The sequence below is a fragment of the Harpia harpyja genome, chromosome 6 (genome assembly GCF_026419915.1).
Source record: "Harpia harpyja isolate bHarHar1 chromosome 6, bHarHar1 primary haplotype, whole genome shotgun sequence".
NCBI lineage: Eukaryota > Metazoa > Chordata > Aves > Accipitriformes > Accipitridae > Harpia > Harpia harpyja.
The window spans coordinates 18,078,821-18,097,670 of NC_068945.1; the positions used below are offsets into that span (position 1 = coordinate 18,078,821).

At 41.9% G+C, this 18,850-nt stretch overlaps 1 protein-coding gene across 1 annotated transcript in view; it reads right to left on the reverse strand.

The window, feature by feature from the left end:
* The window catches only part of TMTC1 (transmembrane O-mannosyltransferase targeting cadherins 1), a 150,054-nt gene that overhangs the window by 68,656 nt on the left and 62,548 nt on the right, over positions 1-18,850 (reverse strand). The window contains exon 8 of the mRNA XM_052789800.1: positions 9,932-10,121. Within this exon, the coding sequence (XP_052645760.1) occupies positions 9,932-10,121 (190 nt within the window). The remainder of the gene's footprint in view (positions 1-9,931; positions 10,122-18,850) is intronic.

Genomic DNA, 18,850 nt, shown 5'->3' on the forward strand with positions numbered 1-18,850 from the left:
CTGGTCATCTGAAACTCATCTGTGGCCATTAACGAGACAGTCTGGATGCGGCCTCTGGAACAAGCAATTCCTAAATCACTGGTTGCCTGTGGTTCGGAATTTATACTGAAGGAAATAGTTACCCTATTCACAGCCAGATCTTATTTCTCATTTCCCTAAATAGTTTCTACTGACTGATTAGATACTGAGCAAAACCGGCCTTTGCCCTGACCCAAGAACTTCATGTTCTTCTATCCCAGCCTTCTGAGGGCTGGAGGCACAGCAGAGCTATCTGTCCCTGCCTTCCCAGCAAGGGCTAACGTCTGATCACATAGGCAGCTCAGAGAAAACAGAAAAAAGGACAGAAACACAACCACGATGTGTTGAAAGGATTGTGTGTACCACAGGTGATAACCGTAGACAGCTAAAAGCTAACGGCACAAGTCTTGTAAGACACCATATTCTCCTTTATCTTTTTCCCTATCAAAATTTACTTAGCAGATTCACCTTTTATTCCCCCTTCCCCTGGAGGGGCTGATAGATTTGTAAATGAGTAGGCAAGCAGGACAGAATGGTGCAAGAATGTCAGGGACTGGTACTGTAGAGCTGCGGGAACAGAGGGCAGCAAGATCTCCCATCCAACACAAGGCATAGGAGATGCCCTCCACATGTTTTGGAAATAAAAAAAACAACCTGTAGCTTGTTACACTTTTTGGTGGGGGAAATGTTGGAATCATTATTTGGCTTAACTACTCTGGTCATATGAGCCCACTTAGGAGATAGCTGAGCTAAGAAGGTGGCAGAACCAGCATCTTCCTGGTGCCTGGAGCAGTAGTAAAAGCTTTAAAGAATAGTAGGCAATTTCACCTTAAAATAAAAAAGCCAGGACAGGAAATTATAGATCACTTCATTCATTTTACAGAGAGACATCTCCTTTCCTCTTAAAGATATAGTGCTTTCTTTTGGAACTATAAAACTTATCTTCCTATCTGTCACAGAGGTCTCTAGGGTGGGACTTGGCAGGGGAAGCACCTTTGAATTAACCTTAGAATGATTCCTTTTGTTACAGACAAGCCGACTTCAAATCAAACTAGCATTCCTTATAGCAGATAGTTTGGTGGGGGGGTTCAAATTCACATCTACCTCCAATTACAATTAGGCCTTCATTATATTGTAAAAAAAACAAAATACCTAAACCAAAACAAACCAACAAACAAAACCAAAAACCGATAAAGAAGAATTTTTTTAACCTGCTACTTTTCATAGACTTACCAAAGAACTAAAGAACATCACTTCTTCTCCCAAAGGCAAGGCAAAAAATTGACACACTCTCTCAAACAAAATAGCAAAAAATCACTCCAAGGCCAAAAACCATCAATGCAGCAATAAGTCTCAAAAAATTGCTTCCTTGGCAATTTGGGGGAAAAGGACGAAAGTCTTGAGTTTTCAACTGAAAGAGATCTTCCTGTATTACATATAAGACAGAATCCCAAGCCATAAATAAATATTTGCTGACTACTGATAAATCACATCTTCTACAAGCCAGAGCCCACAAACTGCAAGCGCAGGAGGAACACAGATTACTTTGACATATCTGTCATAAACTATGGACTTGCATAAGCCCACTGTGAATTCCCTGGTTTTCCCATTGAGAAAGCATCACTAAAGTGCCAGATCCATTAAGTCTCACACTGCAATGGCAGGACTTACGTTCACATCCCCCGGCACCTCCAAGGGCTGAGGTGGTGGAAAGTGGAGCCGTGAGGACAACCTTCCTCCCAGCTGGACAAAGTTGCTGTCAGGGAAGACAGCAGCTGGGCAAACAAGTCCAAGCAAATTCTGTTCTGTTCTACTTGGAATGTTTCCGAAGGTGTTTATACACGCTTGGCCATTTGATGGGAAGGTGGCAATCAAACAGGTTTAATTTCTTCCTCTAACATTTTATTTTGAGAATGAGGCAAGTGTCACCTCTCCACCATTTAGAACCAACAGCTCCATGGAGCAAAGACTTCCTTCCTACCAAAAGCATAAATCACCCTCTGCCAGTGAGCTCTGGATGGTCCATTGCAGCCAGTGAGATGTTATGCTTGGAACATCTGACTGCAAGAGCAGAAAAGCTGGTATCCAAGAAAGTTGGTAGTGCATGGCTGTATAAAAGCAATGATTACTATTACATATTTTCAAATGCTTGCAGGCCTAGCAGGTAAGCACACTACCCATCAAAAGAGACACAGAGATTCAAAGAAGCTACATGCCTGTCTGTAGACCACCGACAGAAGATTATACTTCTTCAGTTTATTCCTAACATCCATTTGTGCAAACCCTTAGTGCAGACTGCACACAAACTTAATTCATGTATTCCTGTTGTACCAGTCACTCGTGAAGCCACAAGCAGCTCAGCAACATGACTCCTCACTGGCCTGCACCAAACCACTGGCAGCATCTCACCTGGCAAGAGGTCAGGATCTGCAAACATCTACTCCTGCACTTTCCACGTACATGGTATTAAAGATACAAGGGAGGGTGGAGAAGCATGTCAAATTCACTCTGCATTCATGCATACGGTGATAAAAAGCAAACTTAACCTAATTGGGAATCAACCCTATGGATTCATTCCCTCACAGGAAAAAAATCTGTTGATGTAAAGCTCACAGAAGGAAGCACTGGGTGCTCCCAAGTCCCACTTCGCTGGTACAGGCACAGACAAGTTATGGCAGAGCTGTACCATGCTCCATGTACCATCAGCATGGTCTCCTTTAGGTCACTAGCAGAAATCAGGATGGGACACGTACATCTTTGTCTTCTATGGCCAAACAGGAGGGCACTGTGGAGCTGTGGCTGTTTCACTCTGCTGCCTGTGCCACCGCTTCCAAGCAAATGGTGCCAAATGTCAGGTGTCAACAGATGGTCTGAAAAACTCAAACATTTGGTAAGGAAAAGGTAACTCCTCAGCTTCAAATCTGGCTCAGACACCTGGCTTAATCAGCTTGGTCCTACAAAAAGAACCACAAATTCTGTAATCACTACAATTTATCAGGAGTTTTATTCCTTCATCTCATAAAAAAAAAAAAAACCAAAAAAACCCCACCACAACAAAAAACAACCAGCATCTTCAGTAGTGCCAGCTGCTTGAATGCCAGGCTTAGCAACTCACTGTCTTCCTAAAATAACTCTGTTTTCCTTGGTGATCATCTAGTTCTGACAAAATCACCCACAGTTACTACTGACTAGAATTAAGCAAATCTTTTACTTCACAGATAGTCCAAAGCCATGGAGATTTCCAATGCTATTTTGACCATCACTGATGACTGCTTATTAACTACATGACATGTTGATCCTATCTTGAGCATTTGGCAACAACAAAAACTACTTTTCAGTTCACCACCAGCAGCACCTCTTCAGGAACTGGTATACAGGCAAACATACACCAGTCAGAAACTGAATGAAACCCCAGGATTATCTGAAGAGAAATCCTTGGCGCATATCTCAGACTACCCTAATGAGATCGTTCACCTTCCATTTCCAGAAGGAAGCAAGTCCTGGTCTGTACCACTAGGTAAAACAGCCTATTTTTCAGAAATGCTGAAAGTGCCTAAAAACTTTATTTACATCAATGGGAACTGTGGATGCTCAACAGCTCTGGAAATCAGGCTTTCAATTATGGAATAAAAGCAGAAGTAGTCCTTTCCCAATCCCATAATGCACAGCAGGGCACAGAAGTATATTCTACTGATATTTCACTTTTTATTTTAGTATCTTAAAGTAAAATTTTGATATCTACTACTTACTTTTTCCCTGTAGACCTCAGCTACCTATCCATTCAGCTGTGTGTTTATGGTCTTTCTTACCCAGGTTTCTAAAATTCCCTGAAGATATAAGCTCATTTTCCCAATCCTTAATCTCTGCAACCTCTAATTCCACTTGACAAGCCAATTTGAGCAGGATGCAGGAGCACACACATCTTTGAAAGAGAAGTGGAACATTCCAACAGGAAATAGGAAAGTCAACAAATTGCTCCAGGAATTAGAATAATGCTTTCGACCTTGTAGTTGTTTTTCCCTCTTTCATTCTGTGACTGCAGGCTGCTTCACTACGTGGGGAAAAAAAACCAAAAGAAAAAAAAAAAAGGTAAAATTTAAACACATGCACAGTGCTTACAGTACATAAAAGCATGATCTTTGGAAAAGCAATTCTGTTCATGCTGAGTTTGCTCTTAAGAGGTAACACGGAACAAGAGGATCCTAACAAAAATCACACAATAGTTTGGCACCCTAATGTTTAACTAAGACCAAGTAGCCACAATGAACATCATTATCTCCCCCAGCTGTAAATTTCTTGGTCCTCATTCCACCTACCCTCTCCTACTCACCTCTACTATTATGCCACTCCAAAACCTTTCAGCTCTGAGTGGGCCTTGAAATATTAACTCAAATCAGAAGAAAATGGTAGAAACAAAAAGAGTATCTTTGAAAATACAGTAATTCAGTGTTAATACGCTGAAAATGGCAGAACTACCTGCCGCTATGAAAATGACCTACCTAGTGTGACAAACTCCTGCAGGAGTTAAGAGCCCATTTGGTGAGTTGCTGAGTATCTTCATGGCGAGCCAAATCAGAACTACTTCAGCTATGGTTTTGTATTCACTCAGAGTACCACACTCCAAACGTGTTATTTCAAACATCTACCAAGAAAAAAAAATCTGATGCAAAAGCTATTTTGTTGTTTGCTGCTTTAATTCAGAATGGCAATTGCATACAGACTGAGGAAGGTTTCTTCTTTCATTCGAGTCCATCGGCTGGCACAGCAAGCACCCTGGGAAGGCTTTCGTGTTTCTTCCAACCCCACCAGGGACCCGCAGCTGATCCGCTTGCAGCATCGACAGAGCAGAAACGCAGCCGGTGAGGCATGCAGGGCGCCCGCAAGGGGATCCCCCCTTCCTTCAGTTTTCACTAAACAGAGTCTTTCTGGCTTATTACTCTCTCCCCGCAGCAAACATTAACAACAGAAGCAGCATAGAAAAACCTCGCTGCTAAGGATTAAGAACATCAGTCCTGACCTTCTCTCTATGTGGAAGGAATTCAAGTGGGCCCTCAGGAAAATGAAAGCAGGATTTACTTTAAATGGACCTTTTATGAAAATGACTGTGGTTTCCAGCTCGTCAGATAAATAGCCTTATTCACCTTGCCGTGCCTTTGAAGCAGGTATTGTTCTGGAAGTGTTGTGGCATATGAATTTTGCTAGGCATACTTTCTAACTGTGCTGATACTACTGTAGAATATTATAAAAGCCAATTGTTCCCCAGAAGGGTCCATAAGCTGTGATTTATTAATGAAATGCCAAACCTGGGAAACGAGGCAAAGGTCTCAGGAGTGCAGGGTAAGGTAAATAGCATGACAGAATACACATAACGAGTGCTAGCAAAACCAACAGAAACAGGCATACAAAGAGAAGACACAAATGCGTTCCTCTCCTTGATGGTATTAAACATTGTCAGCTAAAAATTTAGTCTGCAAGTGACTGAGGAATATGCTTAGATGATATTCATACATATAAACCACCGCATAAATGGCAATATGATGCCAATTACAGCACGAATTAAAGTCATAATAATTTGGTATAAAATGCCTTGTCTTGGCTAAGAAGCAGTATGCAGAGAAATGTAGGGGCAGCAGTACCTTAAAATTAGACCTGAAGTAAAAAACAACCAACTGTAGCATATGAAAGAACAGTATAACAATATATATCTCAGTTGCATGTAATGAATATAACCTGAAAATCATCACAATTTCCCGTACCATATGTAGCCATATCGCACACAGCAGCAAAGCATGTTCTTTGAAAAGATATCCTAGAGATGGGGTTTTTTTCAATTGATGTGAAACATAAGTAGGACTGCGTCCTCAGACATGAGCAAACTGTTGCACATCATTACATGCTCCTGCTGAACAAGTAGAAGGTGCTGTGAACCACCGTAAGGTACCTCCATAGCATTGGTCATGAGTATAAATGCAAGACAAGGGCCAAGCAGGATGAGGACCAATAAATTCCCCAGACTGGTCAGGTACAAAAGCTACTGTTTCAAATTAGTTTTCCAGGCCACCTTGCTCTGAATTACCCCATTGCACACACACGAGTTTTCCCACTATCAGCCTTCCATACATCAGGTACCACACAGAAAGTGAAATCTGACCCATATGTGCTCTGTACATACCTTCACAGCTACAACTACAGGACAAGCTGCATTTTAATCGCACTGCTAATTAAGCAGCATTTGCAATAGCATCCCCAGCCTTTGCCACATCCCCAGCATACTACTCAAAGCCCAACCAGACTGGGTGAGGAAGTTCACCGCAAAGAGCTGAGCGGAACCTGAGGATTTCGAGACCCACCAGTGATTCCTGGTGCCTTGGCTAGAACGGCTCAAGAGACGCCAATTTGCAGAGCATGCTGGGCATCTGTGTGGTGAAAAATCAAGTTTCAAAAGGTTTCAAAGAGCTGCTTGGACTCAACGATGGACTGCAACTTTGCCACATTAGTCACTATGAAAAAATCTTGGCCAGAGATGACAGCAAGGTCCTTTGCTCCCACAGTGGGAGATGTGCCAAGGAGCAGGCCTTTTCTTTACTCCCATCAGGCCTCCTGAAGATGGACGTTAGTTGTCACTTGTGATAGAGATGGCTGCAGCGAGAGACAAGCATGGCTGTGCAGCTAAACTCTGTGCAGAGCAACAAATCCTTCTTGGGGAGCTGCTCTTGGCTGATAAGCAACAGCGATTAGCACTATGCACACGAAATGACCCAGGAAATGAAAATTATATACAAGGAATTAATAAAACAATTTTTCAAGCAACTTCCTCATTATGTAAGGAGGACAACAGCAAAAGTGCATGAGGAAGGCTTCTCTCTCCAAACAATAATGAACTGGAGACCTGCCTTCTCTGTTTCTGCATAAAATTTTCATCTCAAAATTTTCATGCAGTTTTCATAAAACTGCATCTCAGTTTTCAGCATAAAAAACCCCATCTAGTAACAGACTTCTTCGAAGCAAAGCACTGTTTCTTCCCCTTCTGAGGTATAACAATGTTCACAAAATGAAATGGAACAAGAAAGCTTCATGCCTTAGATGTCCTTTATCAGCGCTACACATACATGCCAACAGGGTTATTACCCTAATCACAAACGTCAACAACAAATTAGCCCTGTTTAAAATTCAATGGCAACAAAGGCAGAAATCCAATACGTGCATTCGCTAATTACAGTCCATGTAATATATTCTGTGAGTCTCCCATGAGCTTGTTTTGTGGATGCATGCACATCGCCTTTTGCCACTGAAAATCAGTTCAATGTTCACTGCACAAATGTCTTCACTTCTGCCAAAATAATTTCTATCATTTCCATTCTCCATGCCACAGAAAGGAAAGTGTTAGTGCCAATGAGAATGAATATGAGGTTTTGTCCTCTCTGACCCCTGCACACCTACACACTCAAACAAAAGGCACACAAACTGCACGTCTGTTCATTCTAAAACCATTCCTCAGAAAATTGCAAGCTATTGCTTCCAGGTTAGACTTTGCAATGAAAAAAGGAGAGAAAAATGGCTGCTAAGACAGTTTTGTGTGTTTGCTTCAAAAAGAAAGCAGAACATCTTACGCTTTATGAAATGTGAAAAATAACCGATGCGTCTCATGCTGCCTACAAGCTGCAAAACACTGAGAAATAGCCTGTCTGGGGCTTGACTGAAGGATGGTCCTTCTTAGGGGGAGCAATGTCGTACAAAAGGCCACTGCTGTTGCATTTGGAAAGAAGCTTTCTTAAGAGCCTAATAAAATGAATTGTGCCTGCAGTTCACGTGTCCTGAACTTCCCCCTCCTCGCTGTAGAAGACATTCCTGAGAGTGTCCGAAGCCAAATGGGATAATTTATTTCCAGGAAATGTGCCTCTTCCTACTGTTTGCTTTCCTCAATAATTCATACTACTTGGCACAACACAATCATCTTCATAGCAGTTAATGCCAGTATCACAATTGGGTTATGAGAGTCGTTAAAAATAAAATAGAAAATAGCTTCAGAAACTTAGAATTTCCCAAAATGCAGAATATTTCAGCTACCTCTAATTATACCTAGGGCTGGGGGAAGCATGTCCAAGTTGACCCCAGGAACCATTACCAGTTCCATGCTCCCAGTGGGTTTGCTGGGAGGCTGCGAGCAGAGACTGGTTAGAGCACTTTGTCAAGAATAGGTGATGGTTCTGGTTTTACTTGGGTTAGACACAACAGCAGATCACTTCAGACCTATTTTATTCCATGTTTGGGGTTTTCAAGGATAAACACAAAGGAATCTACAAGACACATTTCAAAGCTTCCAGTAAGTAAATGCCTGGAGAGTGAAAATCATGTTGCTTAACACAACACTAACAGTGGTTAAGAGCAAAGCAGTGAACTTATTCTCACAAAAAAATTAGAAGCTGCAGTTTCCAATCAGTTGTATTCATAAATCCAGACTGAATTGTTTTGCCTTTAAGAAAAAAAAAAAAAAAACAGAAGGAATAAAAATATGATAAAATCTAGACATTTAATGCACAAAGTGCTTTGAAATATTTTGTTTTGCAGTTTGACAGAAGACAAACAATCCAGTTACCCAAAGGAATCCTTCTGGATTATCGTTTCACCCAAAATAAAATAACACAAAATGTCTTTGGATAATCCTGACAGATTTTTTCTCCCAGCAAACCAACAACATTAATCTTACACACAGTACCAATTCCGACAACAGGAAAAGAAATAAAAAGCAACTGAAACTTCAAAGAACATGGGATAAGATGTTTCAGAAGTGTTCAGTACTGGGTTAACGAGAATTTTATCATTAACTTCCCTGGGAACAGGATTAGGTCTAATACAAACACTTCTGAATATCTCTAGCAGCGAGTAATGAAAGCAGGAGGAATACAACATGATGTACAACCTGCAGGTAGAACTAGTGAATACCTAATAGGGTATTTTCCCCTATTTCCCATACGGCATCTGTCAATGTATAATCTAAATTAATGACTCTGCAGTCTGCTTCATCTTCTGTCTCTTATCAGGAGCACAGGGAAGACTGCCAGGGTAGACTGAAGCATGTACATGACCTGTACGTTTTAGCATAACATAGGTATTAAAAACCTGTCACTCCCCTACTATGCTTTTCAGTGATACCTATGTTTAAGGAACAGAAACTTTTGTACTATTTCAAAAATGATTACCAACACCCTTCCTAAAGAAGCTTGCACAACACAACTGAAGGAGGAATAGCTTTTAACTCCCTATGATCCACAAAAAAACCCTTTCCATGTAAGCGCATATCTGATCTCTGACAAGTCTAGTACAACCTCACTGTCATTTCTGCAATATGATTAATGGTTGATCTGAAACGCTGAATTGTGAAGCATGGCTTACCAACTATACTATTTATGCTAAATAACAATTTCCAGATCATTTCAGATTTCCCACATTCCATTACTTGACTAATGGGAAATCTTCTCATCAAGATGTATCCAACATTTAGGTTTTAGAAGCACAGCAAAGGTAAGAATACAAAAAATTATTTCATTTTCAAATGGCTCTGCAGATGACAGTTCCCAGTCCTGTTTGAAGCAAGTGACAAAAAACCTAATGACTATGAGAGAGGCAGAGATGCTTAACAACTTCAGTGGGGTTTGGATCATTAACAGTAATTGAATGCAGGACTCCAGGCCAGGTTTTGCCCTCAAATCAGACCAATCAGAGACTGAGACATTCAACTAGAGGGACATTTTCATCTGTTAAGCTTGCCTGCATTAGTTATGTAGCGGTATGTTTTTTTCACTTCAATCCAATGCATTTGAGAGAAAAACTTGCACTTACTGCCCATTTCATCTGAAGGTTAGGAAACAAAGATTTTAAACAAAACGTTGTATTGCGTGTCTTTTGGTGTTACCTTGAATGCGGCTATGCAGTGTAGGCTGAGCAATGTCATCACCAGCACCAGGAACACTGTGGCTAAGTTCCTCGCATCCCAGACAGACTCGATCAAAGGGATGCTGCCGACCTGCCAGTCATAGCACAGGGTGATTGGTGCCAGCAGAAGCCACACATTGAAGGCCAGAAGATAGGAATAAGTTAGAAACCTGCAAAAGAAAACAGGTAATGTGATACATGGAATGACTGCCAACACACGAAACTTTTTGCTTTGGCAGTTACCACATACTACATGAGAGGAGGAAAAAAATAACCAAATCTCTGTACACACAGGCAGTACCATACCTCTCTGTCAATGAAGAGATGCTAGCATAGGTGAGGCGCACTTCAACAGGTCATTTAAAGAATAACATAAGATCAATAATATTTACCTGGTTTCTATGCATCAGCCTTTGGAAAACTAACAGATCTTCATCTCCCATTTGAATGTTAGATTTCTGAAGTGACTTTCTACCAGCTTCAACAATAAATGAATAATAACTAAGCAGGTACATACATATACTGAACGGTTACACAGTTCACTGCATCACCCCTGCAATACAAAATATTCCTCTAGCTGGGTTTAACTTACAATTTAGGATTTCTCCTATGTGTGCAACATTGAGCAATTAAAGTCAGACCTCTCTGTCTTTTCTCTTTGCACCTCAGCACAGAGAGAAAATACAGAGGAAAGGAGGCACAGGGTGATTCTTGGCTGAACCCATCACAGCTTATTAGGGCTGGGGACAGCTTGCATGAGATGTGCCACAGAAGTGATGGAGAAGTAGGGAGCCTTTCAAATGGTTGTAATCTTCATTAACTGGTATTCTCAACAGAGAGGAAATTAATGGGGAATGGAAATGGGGAACATGATGCCCTCAGAAGACGGAACAAGAACAGCATGTGTGCAACTGGGCTAAAGAAAACAAGAAAAAAAGAAAAAGAAAACAAGAAAAAAATAAAAAGAAAACAAGAAAAAAATAAAATCAAAACAACATCCCCTCTCCTCCCCAGGCTTTTGCTGCTTGGCACCTACTTGTACAAAAGTGCATCCCCCTCAAATCACATTTACAAAAGTTCAAGTACTTTTGTATGCAAGAAGCTAGAGATTATTCCAGCAATCATGAAGTCAACGAAGCAAAACTGCAACATCCTTAGAACAGACAAACCCTTCCTTGGTTTGCAAATAGAAAAATCCACATTGTACACAGCACCAAAGATGGCAAATACTCAAACAGAAGTGAAATTATATTATATCCTGCATACGGTTTCTTCCATCTGAGCCTGCTTTGGCTGCTGTTATCACACCCAGTTGCCATGGTACCTTAGCAGGTTTATTAAAATGATAACAAAGGATGCCCAAGAGATGTCAAGCCATGTAGACAGAGGATTGTTTCACTCACCACTTACAAACATGCCTCTTTGGGGTCAAAACGCAGCCCCTTAGAACAGCACTTACAACATTATATAATATTTGTGGCAGAAGGGGTAAGTCACTGAAGCTAAATGTGACTCCAGGCAGGCAGGATGGAAGGTCCCAGACAGGGTTGGGCCAAGACACAGGGATGAAACAAGCCTAGATTTTTGTAAAAACATTTTTAAATAACCACAAACAGTTAGGATATCAGTTTCTCTTCTCATCCAAAAAACAAACGTCTCCAGCAACACAGCAACTCAAAACCGGGGAGGCTTACAGAGCTGGAATAATGTTTCACTGTAAACAGTGGAAAAGGCACATTCTCATTTCCCCGCAAATCTTTCTAAGCTCCCAATTCTGATGGAAAATGGAATATTCCCACATTTTGAAGGTTTTCAGCCATTTGGTACATTTCTCTTCAATCCCCCCATTTTCTTCCCCTTCCCCACCCTGAGGTAGTAAACAAGGGGAAAAGTGAGAGAAAATCCATCTTCTCTTTTAACAGAGGCAGTGATTAAAAAGCCAGTTTCTATTTAAGAAAGCATCCCTCAGAAACATAATCTAATTTTACTCAAACTCTTCTTACAACTTTGATTGTTCAGTATTTCTAAAGAAACAAATACGTCTTTTCTAGTCACCAGGGCAATCTTTTCTGGTAATCTCCCACATTACAGAGAAACACAGCAATGCAAAATCTGGTGGAGCTTATTACGCCAATGCGCTCGCTCGTGATGTTATGTGTGGCCTGGCCCCACCTCTGCTCAGCCACAATACAAAACAGACTTCTGTATCAGCCTCAATACAATCTCAGCTCAGAAAAGGTTGCCAGCATTTATTTACGGCAACTTAAAAGCCAAACTGAGATCCATTTCTAGCTTTACTTTTAAAAGAAAAAGCATGTCCATTTATGTCAATCTGAATAATTTCATGGCATCGACATTGTTACAAGTGTTTATATTAGACAGGATTTTCAGAAGTGTTGAGTTAGTTTTGCACTTGATGCCTTAGGAGAGTCCAGTTTTTGGAGGGAGTGTCCTTTTATGCCCTGGCATATTAATATTTTCAACAAGCATCACAATATTCATGGAAGTTTGTAGGCAAACCACAACGCACACCAGAAACCCTCCTCTACTTACTCAGACTGGGCTGCTGGGTAGGAAGGAACGAGATGACATTTGGGATCTTTGCAAACTGCACCACTGCAGTTAAAGATGGACTAGTTGCTCTTCTGCATCTTCACTGATAAGGCAGGAGCTGATAAATCATTATGCAGCACAGATTAGATAAACACAGTTTGCTTCCATAACAAATTGAGCCAGTTTAACAAATTTTAAGAGGAATTCAGGGTAGCCAGATTAGTGTGCGTTAACACATTTCTGCTGGAAGATTAGGACAAACTGCTGTCGAAGATGAGAAGACACGTTCCGAGACACGCAGTGATCAGGAGAGGTTTGTAAACAAGTCTCTCTTTCCATGTGCTTGTGGGGTTTTGGTCTTCCTTGGGAGCCATGTGCACAACTTGCTGCCAGAGGCAAGTCCCAGAGGAGATGGACAATCGTAACGTTACATTACAGCAATAATGTCTTAAATACGCTCTGCCAAGAGTGGTAAACTATTTTAAAGCTTGTGACAGTCATTGCCATCTCTGTACGGTCAACTGGTTCGCCTCTCCAGACACCCTACTGGAGAACCCTTGGCCACATCTCTAGTCATCAAGCCTGAACACCCTCACTGAACATGCATGTGCCATCAGCAGGCACAGAAGCAAGATGCAGGAGGGTGCTGCCTGATTTTAGGAGGTGTTTGTAAGCTGCAAGAAAGCCTTGAGTGAGCTCTGATCCAAGCAAAAGTTTGGATACGCTTTCAGCATTGGTAAACTCTCCTTGAATGGGATGGATGGCTGTATAAAATAAAGCACTACAAACTGTCACTATTCTAGGTACTAGGAACAGAAAAATAACAGGATGCTAATAATAGTTACTGACAATTCAGTGCTGCTTTTTACTTACGGCTCTCAAAAGTACATGATATTCCATTACATCCATGTGGCTCTCATATCACAAGGCTAACCAGGGAGAAAGCTAAATGCGGGAGAAACTTTGGAAGAACCCTCTCACCCAATGCAAGGAAATAATTTGCAGATTTTGAAAAGACTTGAAGATTTATGGAATCATTCCAGGAGCTAATTACATTTCAGTGGCCTACCTGCAAATGGCAACAAAAGTATTTTCTTTTAATTAGTTGACTCAGTGAATTACATTTTAAATTAATGATCTTCTCTATATTGCTGTTCATGCCTGCTGGAATTCCAAGGGAGAAAAATCCCTGCCTGTAACTTCTCACGCTCTATCAGTTAATCCCAGGCAAGACAGAGTATTACTGGTGAGGTGATTGGAAGAATCTGCCTCTTAATTGGCAATCAGTTTTCCCCTGGGCTGGGTGACAGCATTTGCATTACAGTAGAGTCTTTTTCTTTTTTTTTTTTTTTTCCAAATTGAACATGGAAATCCAAATTTCAGCAGGTATCAAGTGTTTCTTTTCACTTCTCAGCATCTCTGGCAGGTTCAGAAAAACACAGACCCTCCTGTAGGTAGCAGGTGTTGTCATGGCAATCCAGTTCGTTTAGTTTTAAATTTTTTAGTTTAAATGTACTGTTGCATGCTTTGTTTGAGATAAATACAGGATGACTCATACCTAGAACCTGTTGCAGAAAACAACTATCTGAACTGATTGCTTCTGCTGCAAGAATAAAAGTAAAGGGTACTACTTAAAGCCATAAACAATACGACAGAAATATACTTGAGGGATTGTCTGTTACCCTGTGCTGTAATAGAGACTAACGAGCTTGGAAAAACCCTAGTCTCAGCTCTACCAAACCCAGGCTGTCAGAGCACATGAGGATTGTGAGACTAGCTAAAAAACCCACAAGATTCATAGATATTTATGAGGAGTTTCATTTGCTTTCTGATTTGGAGCATTTTAAGCTTTTTTCCCCAGCTCCCAGGGACTGAGATTATAGATTTCTTCCTAAAACTGTGCTACACGAGTAATCAGAAGACTCAGACTGTGCCCGACCAAAGCTGCATGGAAAGGCGGGGACCAGTGACCCTATTCTTTCTAAGTGCATACAGTGGTGCAACCTACCACCTACCCAGTTCTGGGACAACTCATCCCATTCCTGACAAACAACCTTACCCCCAAAGACCCAGCAGGGTATCCACCTGCAAGTGGAAGACTTTCCTGCACTGGGGATTTTAGCAAGGCAAAAGCAAAATATGCCCCTGGTTGGGAAAAAAATGGACCTATCTAGAAGACAGGTGGTAACAGTGCACTTAACTGGTATTTGGGAAAAGAAGGGGGTGTACAAAGAAGGGAGGCATCTGAAACAGAAGCAGAAAGATAGTCATTGCCCTTTACAGAAGTCACAGACCTCGTTAATGCTCTTCTGAAAAGAAGACCTCCACACTGCCAAGAACTCTGGAAGGTTTCAGTTCACTGTAGGGGTGAGAAGAGCTCTTTTATTAGGGAAAAGAGCTCACTTGCATTAACAGCTGAACTGATTTCAGCTCAAGGCTCTCTTCATCCTCTACAAAGCCCTAAAACCAAGTGTGTTTGATGAGCCGCCTCACAATAATGTCCTCCTAGGACACATGTGGCTGCAATTATAACCAGGTGGTGGTATTTAAGGATATTGTCGTAAAATTGTATATATTTGTGCTTCCCCTAGGGAACGGCCAGTCCAGTCATACCTTCCCACATGAGTTTATTTTCCTGCTCTGTATATTGTCAGCCTAAAGATTTTCTTTTCGTAGCCTTAGAAGAAAAATCACGCTGTCTATCCAGCACATTCAGCTATTGTGGAGTAAGACTACACAAACAAGCAACAGACAGACTAATTCCAATTTAATATCCAAACTCGAGTATCAGCTAGACAGAAAATAACTGGAAAAAGTGCCTGCGTATTCCCTTTCATCAAAACTTTTGCATCTAGGGGAAAAGAGCTGCCAGTCAGCAGAGGACAGGAGTAGGAAAGACAAAGATACAGATAAACAGACAGCTGCAGCTTGATGAATAGCAAGGTAACTCCTCTGGAAGGTGGGTTTGTGTGCACCAGGGGCACAGGGGGAAAGGCAGACTATGTTGTCCTCTGTAGCTTCACAGCCTGAAGAACTTTGATCTGGTGAACAGCACTCTCTCAGCTGTTTCAACTCTGTGGCTAAGAATCTGAAAAATATCAAATTCTTGAAGAGTAAAGACTTTCAAAGAGCCTGTGAATTTCCAGTGAAACCCGAGCCCGCTGTCAGAGTCTCAATGCTGGAAAACCTGGGATTGATCTCGTACTGTTTTCCCTCCGCAAACCCCCATGTGCTGTGGGCAAGAACGTGCCTCGTGATCAGACATGATCCTCAGCTCGCCACTGACAGCAGCACGCTCCAGAAGTAACGCAGCCAAAACGCCCCAGCCACCAGCGGGCAACTGCTTCAGAAGAAGCTCACGGAGGCGGCAGGGGATGGAGGGTCCTCTGGACAGCTGCTGAGATACTGGTGGCTGATCCTCAGGAAATTAAAAACCAGACCACATAAACCCGCTGTGATAACATTTCTGGAAACGGTCCATTGTACCCCAGAGTATTACCCACCCCACGCTGGCAGGAGCCAAAGGCATGTCCTGGGCACACTGCTTTGCCTCAGAGACTGGCCACAGTCTAGCCCTCCTGTGTGGAAGTATTTTGAAAAGCAAAATGCCTTGCCTATAGGAGTCAATGGCCTCTGCTTTGGCTGCACCCTGTCCACTCCATATGTGGGCTTTTGGCAGGGAAGGCTTGTTGCCTAACCAGCGCCTGCAGCAAGCACCATGACCCATTAAAAATGCCTATCTAGCCGATTACCAGAGCAGCACAATCTACCTGGGTTTGTTCATTAAACCAAGAAAACTTAACTGAGGGAGATGCTGAAATCTTTCACATGGCTCTGGGCACCTGCTAGGACGGCTCTTGCTTTGTAGCACTGTCTTCCAGATAGGCTTCCCCCTGACCCCCAGCCCCCTTGGAATAAAAGAATACATTTTACACTTTATGTGTAGACCGTCTGGCCCCTAGGTGGGCATGACAGCAATTCTTACCAACACTGTTGTTCTCCCTTTTGTCTCTAGAAGTGAGCCCTGAATGCTGGGTGCCTGCAGAGACTACATGTAGCGCTGAAGTTAAGCACCTTTGGGCACACGATCGAAAGCACTGACAAAACAGGCAGAACATTTCCACTTGGGAAGCATGTGCAAGCCTGGCTACTTAAGAACTGGTATGTCACAGGGGTCTATTTTAGCACCGGTTCCTAGCCTAAGATCAGTGAAAATCCCATACCAGAGTACTTGCTGCACTTGACTTCCATTGCCTTGGCAGAACTGGCTGGCACAGGGACCCACTTCTCCAGCACAGGTCTGCTGCGTGCCTCTCGGTAGTTCATTCCCTTTGAAGTTACAACTGGAATGATTAAATGCATTGCTCAGAAAACAGTCACAAATCTCTACGAAAAGGAGTATGTGCCAGTTTTTATGTATAAGCATTTCTCCAGCTTCCTGCGGCACTGAATTCTCATTTAACTGATATAAACAGCAAAGAAATACAGAAAGCCAGCTCACAGAGAGAGCAGTTCAACCACAGGACAATGTTATCTCAAGGCAGTCTTAGTTGAAATGCATTAACTATTTAATGCAACACCACAAATAAGCCTGCTTCATGCCCAGAGTGATCAGCCAAGGGAGGTCACAAGGCAAATGCCAGCAGAAATTAATATAATTTGACTCCCAAATATACAGTTTAAAAAAACCACCACACTTTCTTAGTTTGAAATCACTGGTAGGATTTAATCTGTTTCACACACCTTGAGACATGCTGTACAATGGACTTTCCCCTTGTCTTACCACGGTGTTAGTAATACAACCTGTTTAACCAGAGGCCTCCTACCTCTTTCCCCTCAAGAATGGCAGAAAAAAGAAACATTGTGCAAAACGTCTGAAGCATGACAGCCCACCACTCAACGCCCTGCTAACACCTGAACTGCACTTCAGTACACTGTTTACCTAAAGCTGGGCAGCTCTCAAAACCTTTCTAATTGCATTCTTCCTCAACTTTCATCTAATACAAGCAAGAATGTTTTAACAGAGATTTGGGATTGGTTTCTTCTGTTGCAACAGCTTACCCACAGCAGATTTGGGGATGGCAAGTCACAATGACTGGAAATCTGTGTTCTTTAAGGTAGGTCACTGGAGAAGGTACGTCCTTTCTGCAGCGTACAACAGCCTGTAGGGACAGGCCGTAATGGCAGGGCTTACGAATAGCAGGATTCCCAACACCTTAATTTATGCCTCCGCTGAGAAAGGGTATGATGGACAGATTTCATCTTCTCAGATCACCCTTGCCAAGCAACACACTGAAAGACATGCAAATGCTTTCATTTATGTCACTGTAAGTTTTAAGATATTTGGGAATATTAGAAAAATCCAGTACCTTGCAGGGACTGAAGCATTCATATTTAGACTTCCAAAGCATTTATTTGCATCCCCATTCACTTGTAATTTTAAAGACAGTAATTTAGTGAATATACTGAACCAATCCTTTTTTTTTTAAAGACTGAAAAACTGTCACTATTTAAGCATATTTTGTCTTCCAATGGTTAAATAAATCATTATCTGTCTACTTTAATTTATACATGTGTTGTCCAAGATTAGAGACAGGTTACACAGAACATACAGTCATGTTCTAAGGCCAAACTGGGCCACACCAAAGGTCTGTCCAGACCAGGATCCTCTCTCCAGCAGCGACCAAAAATTAATGCCAAACAAAGCATATAAGAACATATTTTTTTCCAGTTTCTAGCTAGCATGATGTCCCCAATTGGATGTGGTTTCTGCATATTTAGTAGCCTGGATTTCTTTTTTTAACTTGGCAAATCTCTCTTTGAGCCTGCATAAACTTTCAGCACACCCACAGCATCCTGCAGGAAGAAACTCCCCAGTCCAACTACCTGTTGCAAGCCACCTCCTTGGCTTGCTTTGAACCTGTCTCCTCTTCGATTCATTCGGTACACCTTAATTTCTATATGTTCCCCTCCTCCATACAATCATGGATGCATAGACCTATCTCACACCCTCAGTCATCTAATTTACACTACAAGCATCATAAGGGCTGACAACAAGCTGACTTCATTACTCAATACTTTTTCAACCCCATAACTTACACCTACTCCTAATCTTAGCCACACTCCAATAACCCTTGTCAGCCTCAGGACAAACCGCACCTGTACAGCTCACCAACTGACACAGAAACCACACAAGAGTTAACAATACTCCTTTGGGTTCATCCTATGTCAGCCAAGACCCCAACTCCAGATCTAACTTTATGCATTTCACAAAGACTGCCACACATTTCCAAACTACTGTTTTTTTTATTCCACTTGTCATCAGTCTTCCTCCTAGCCCCACAGA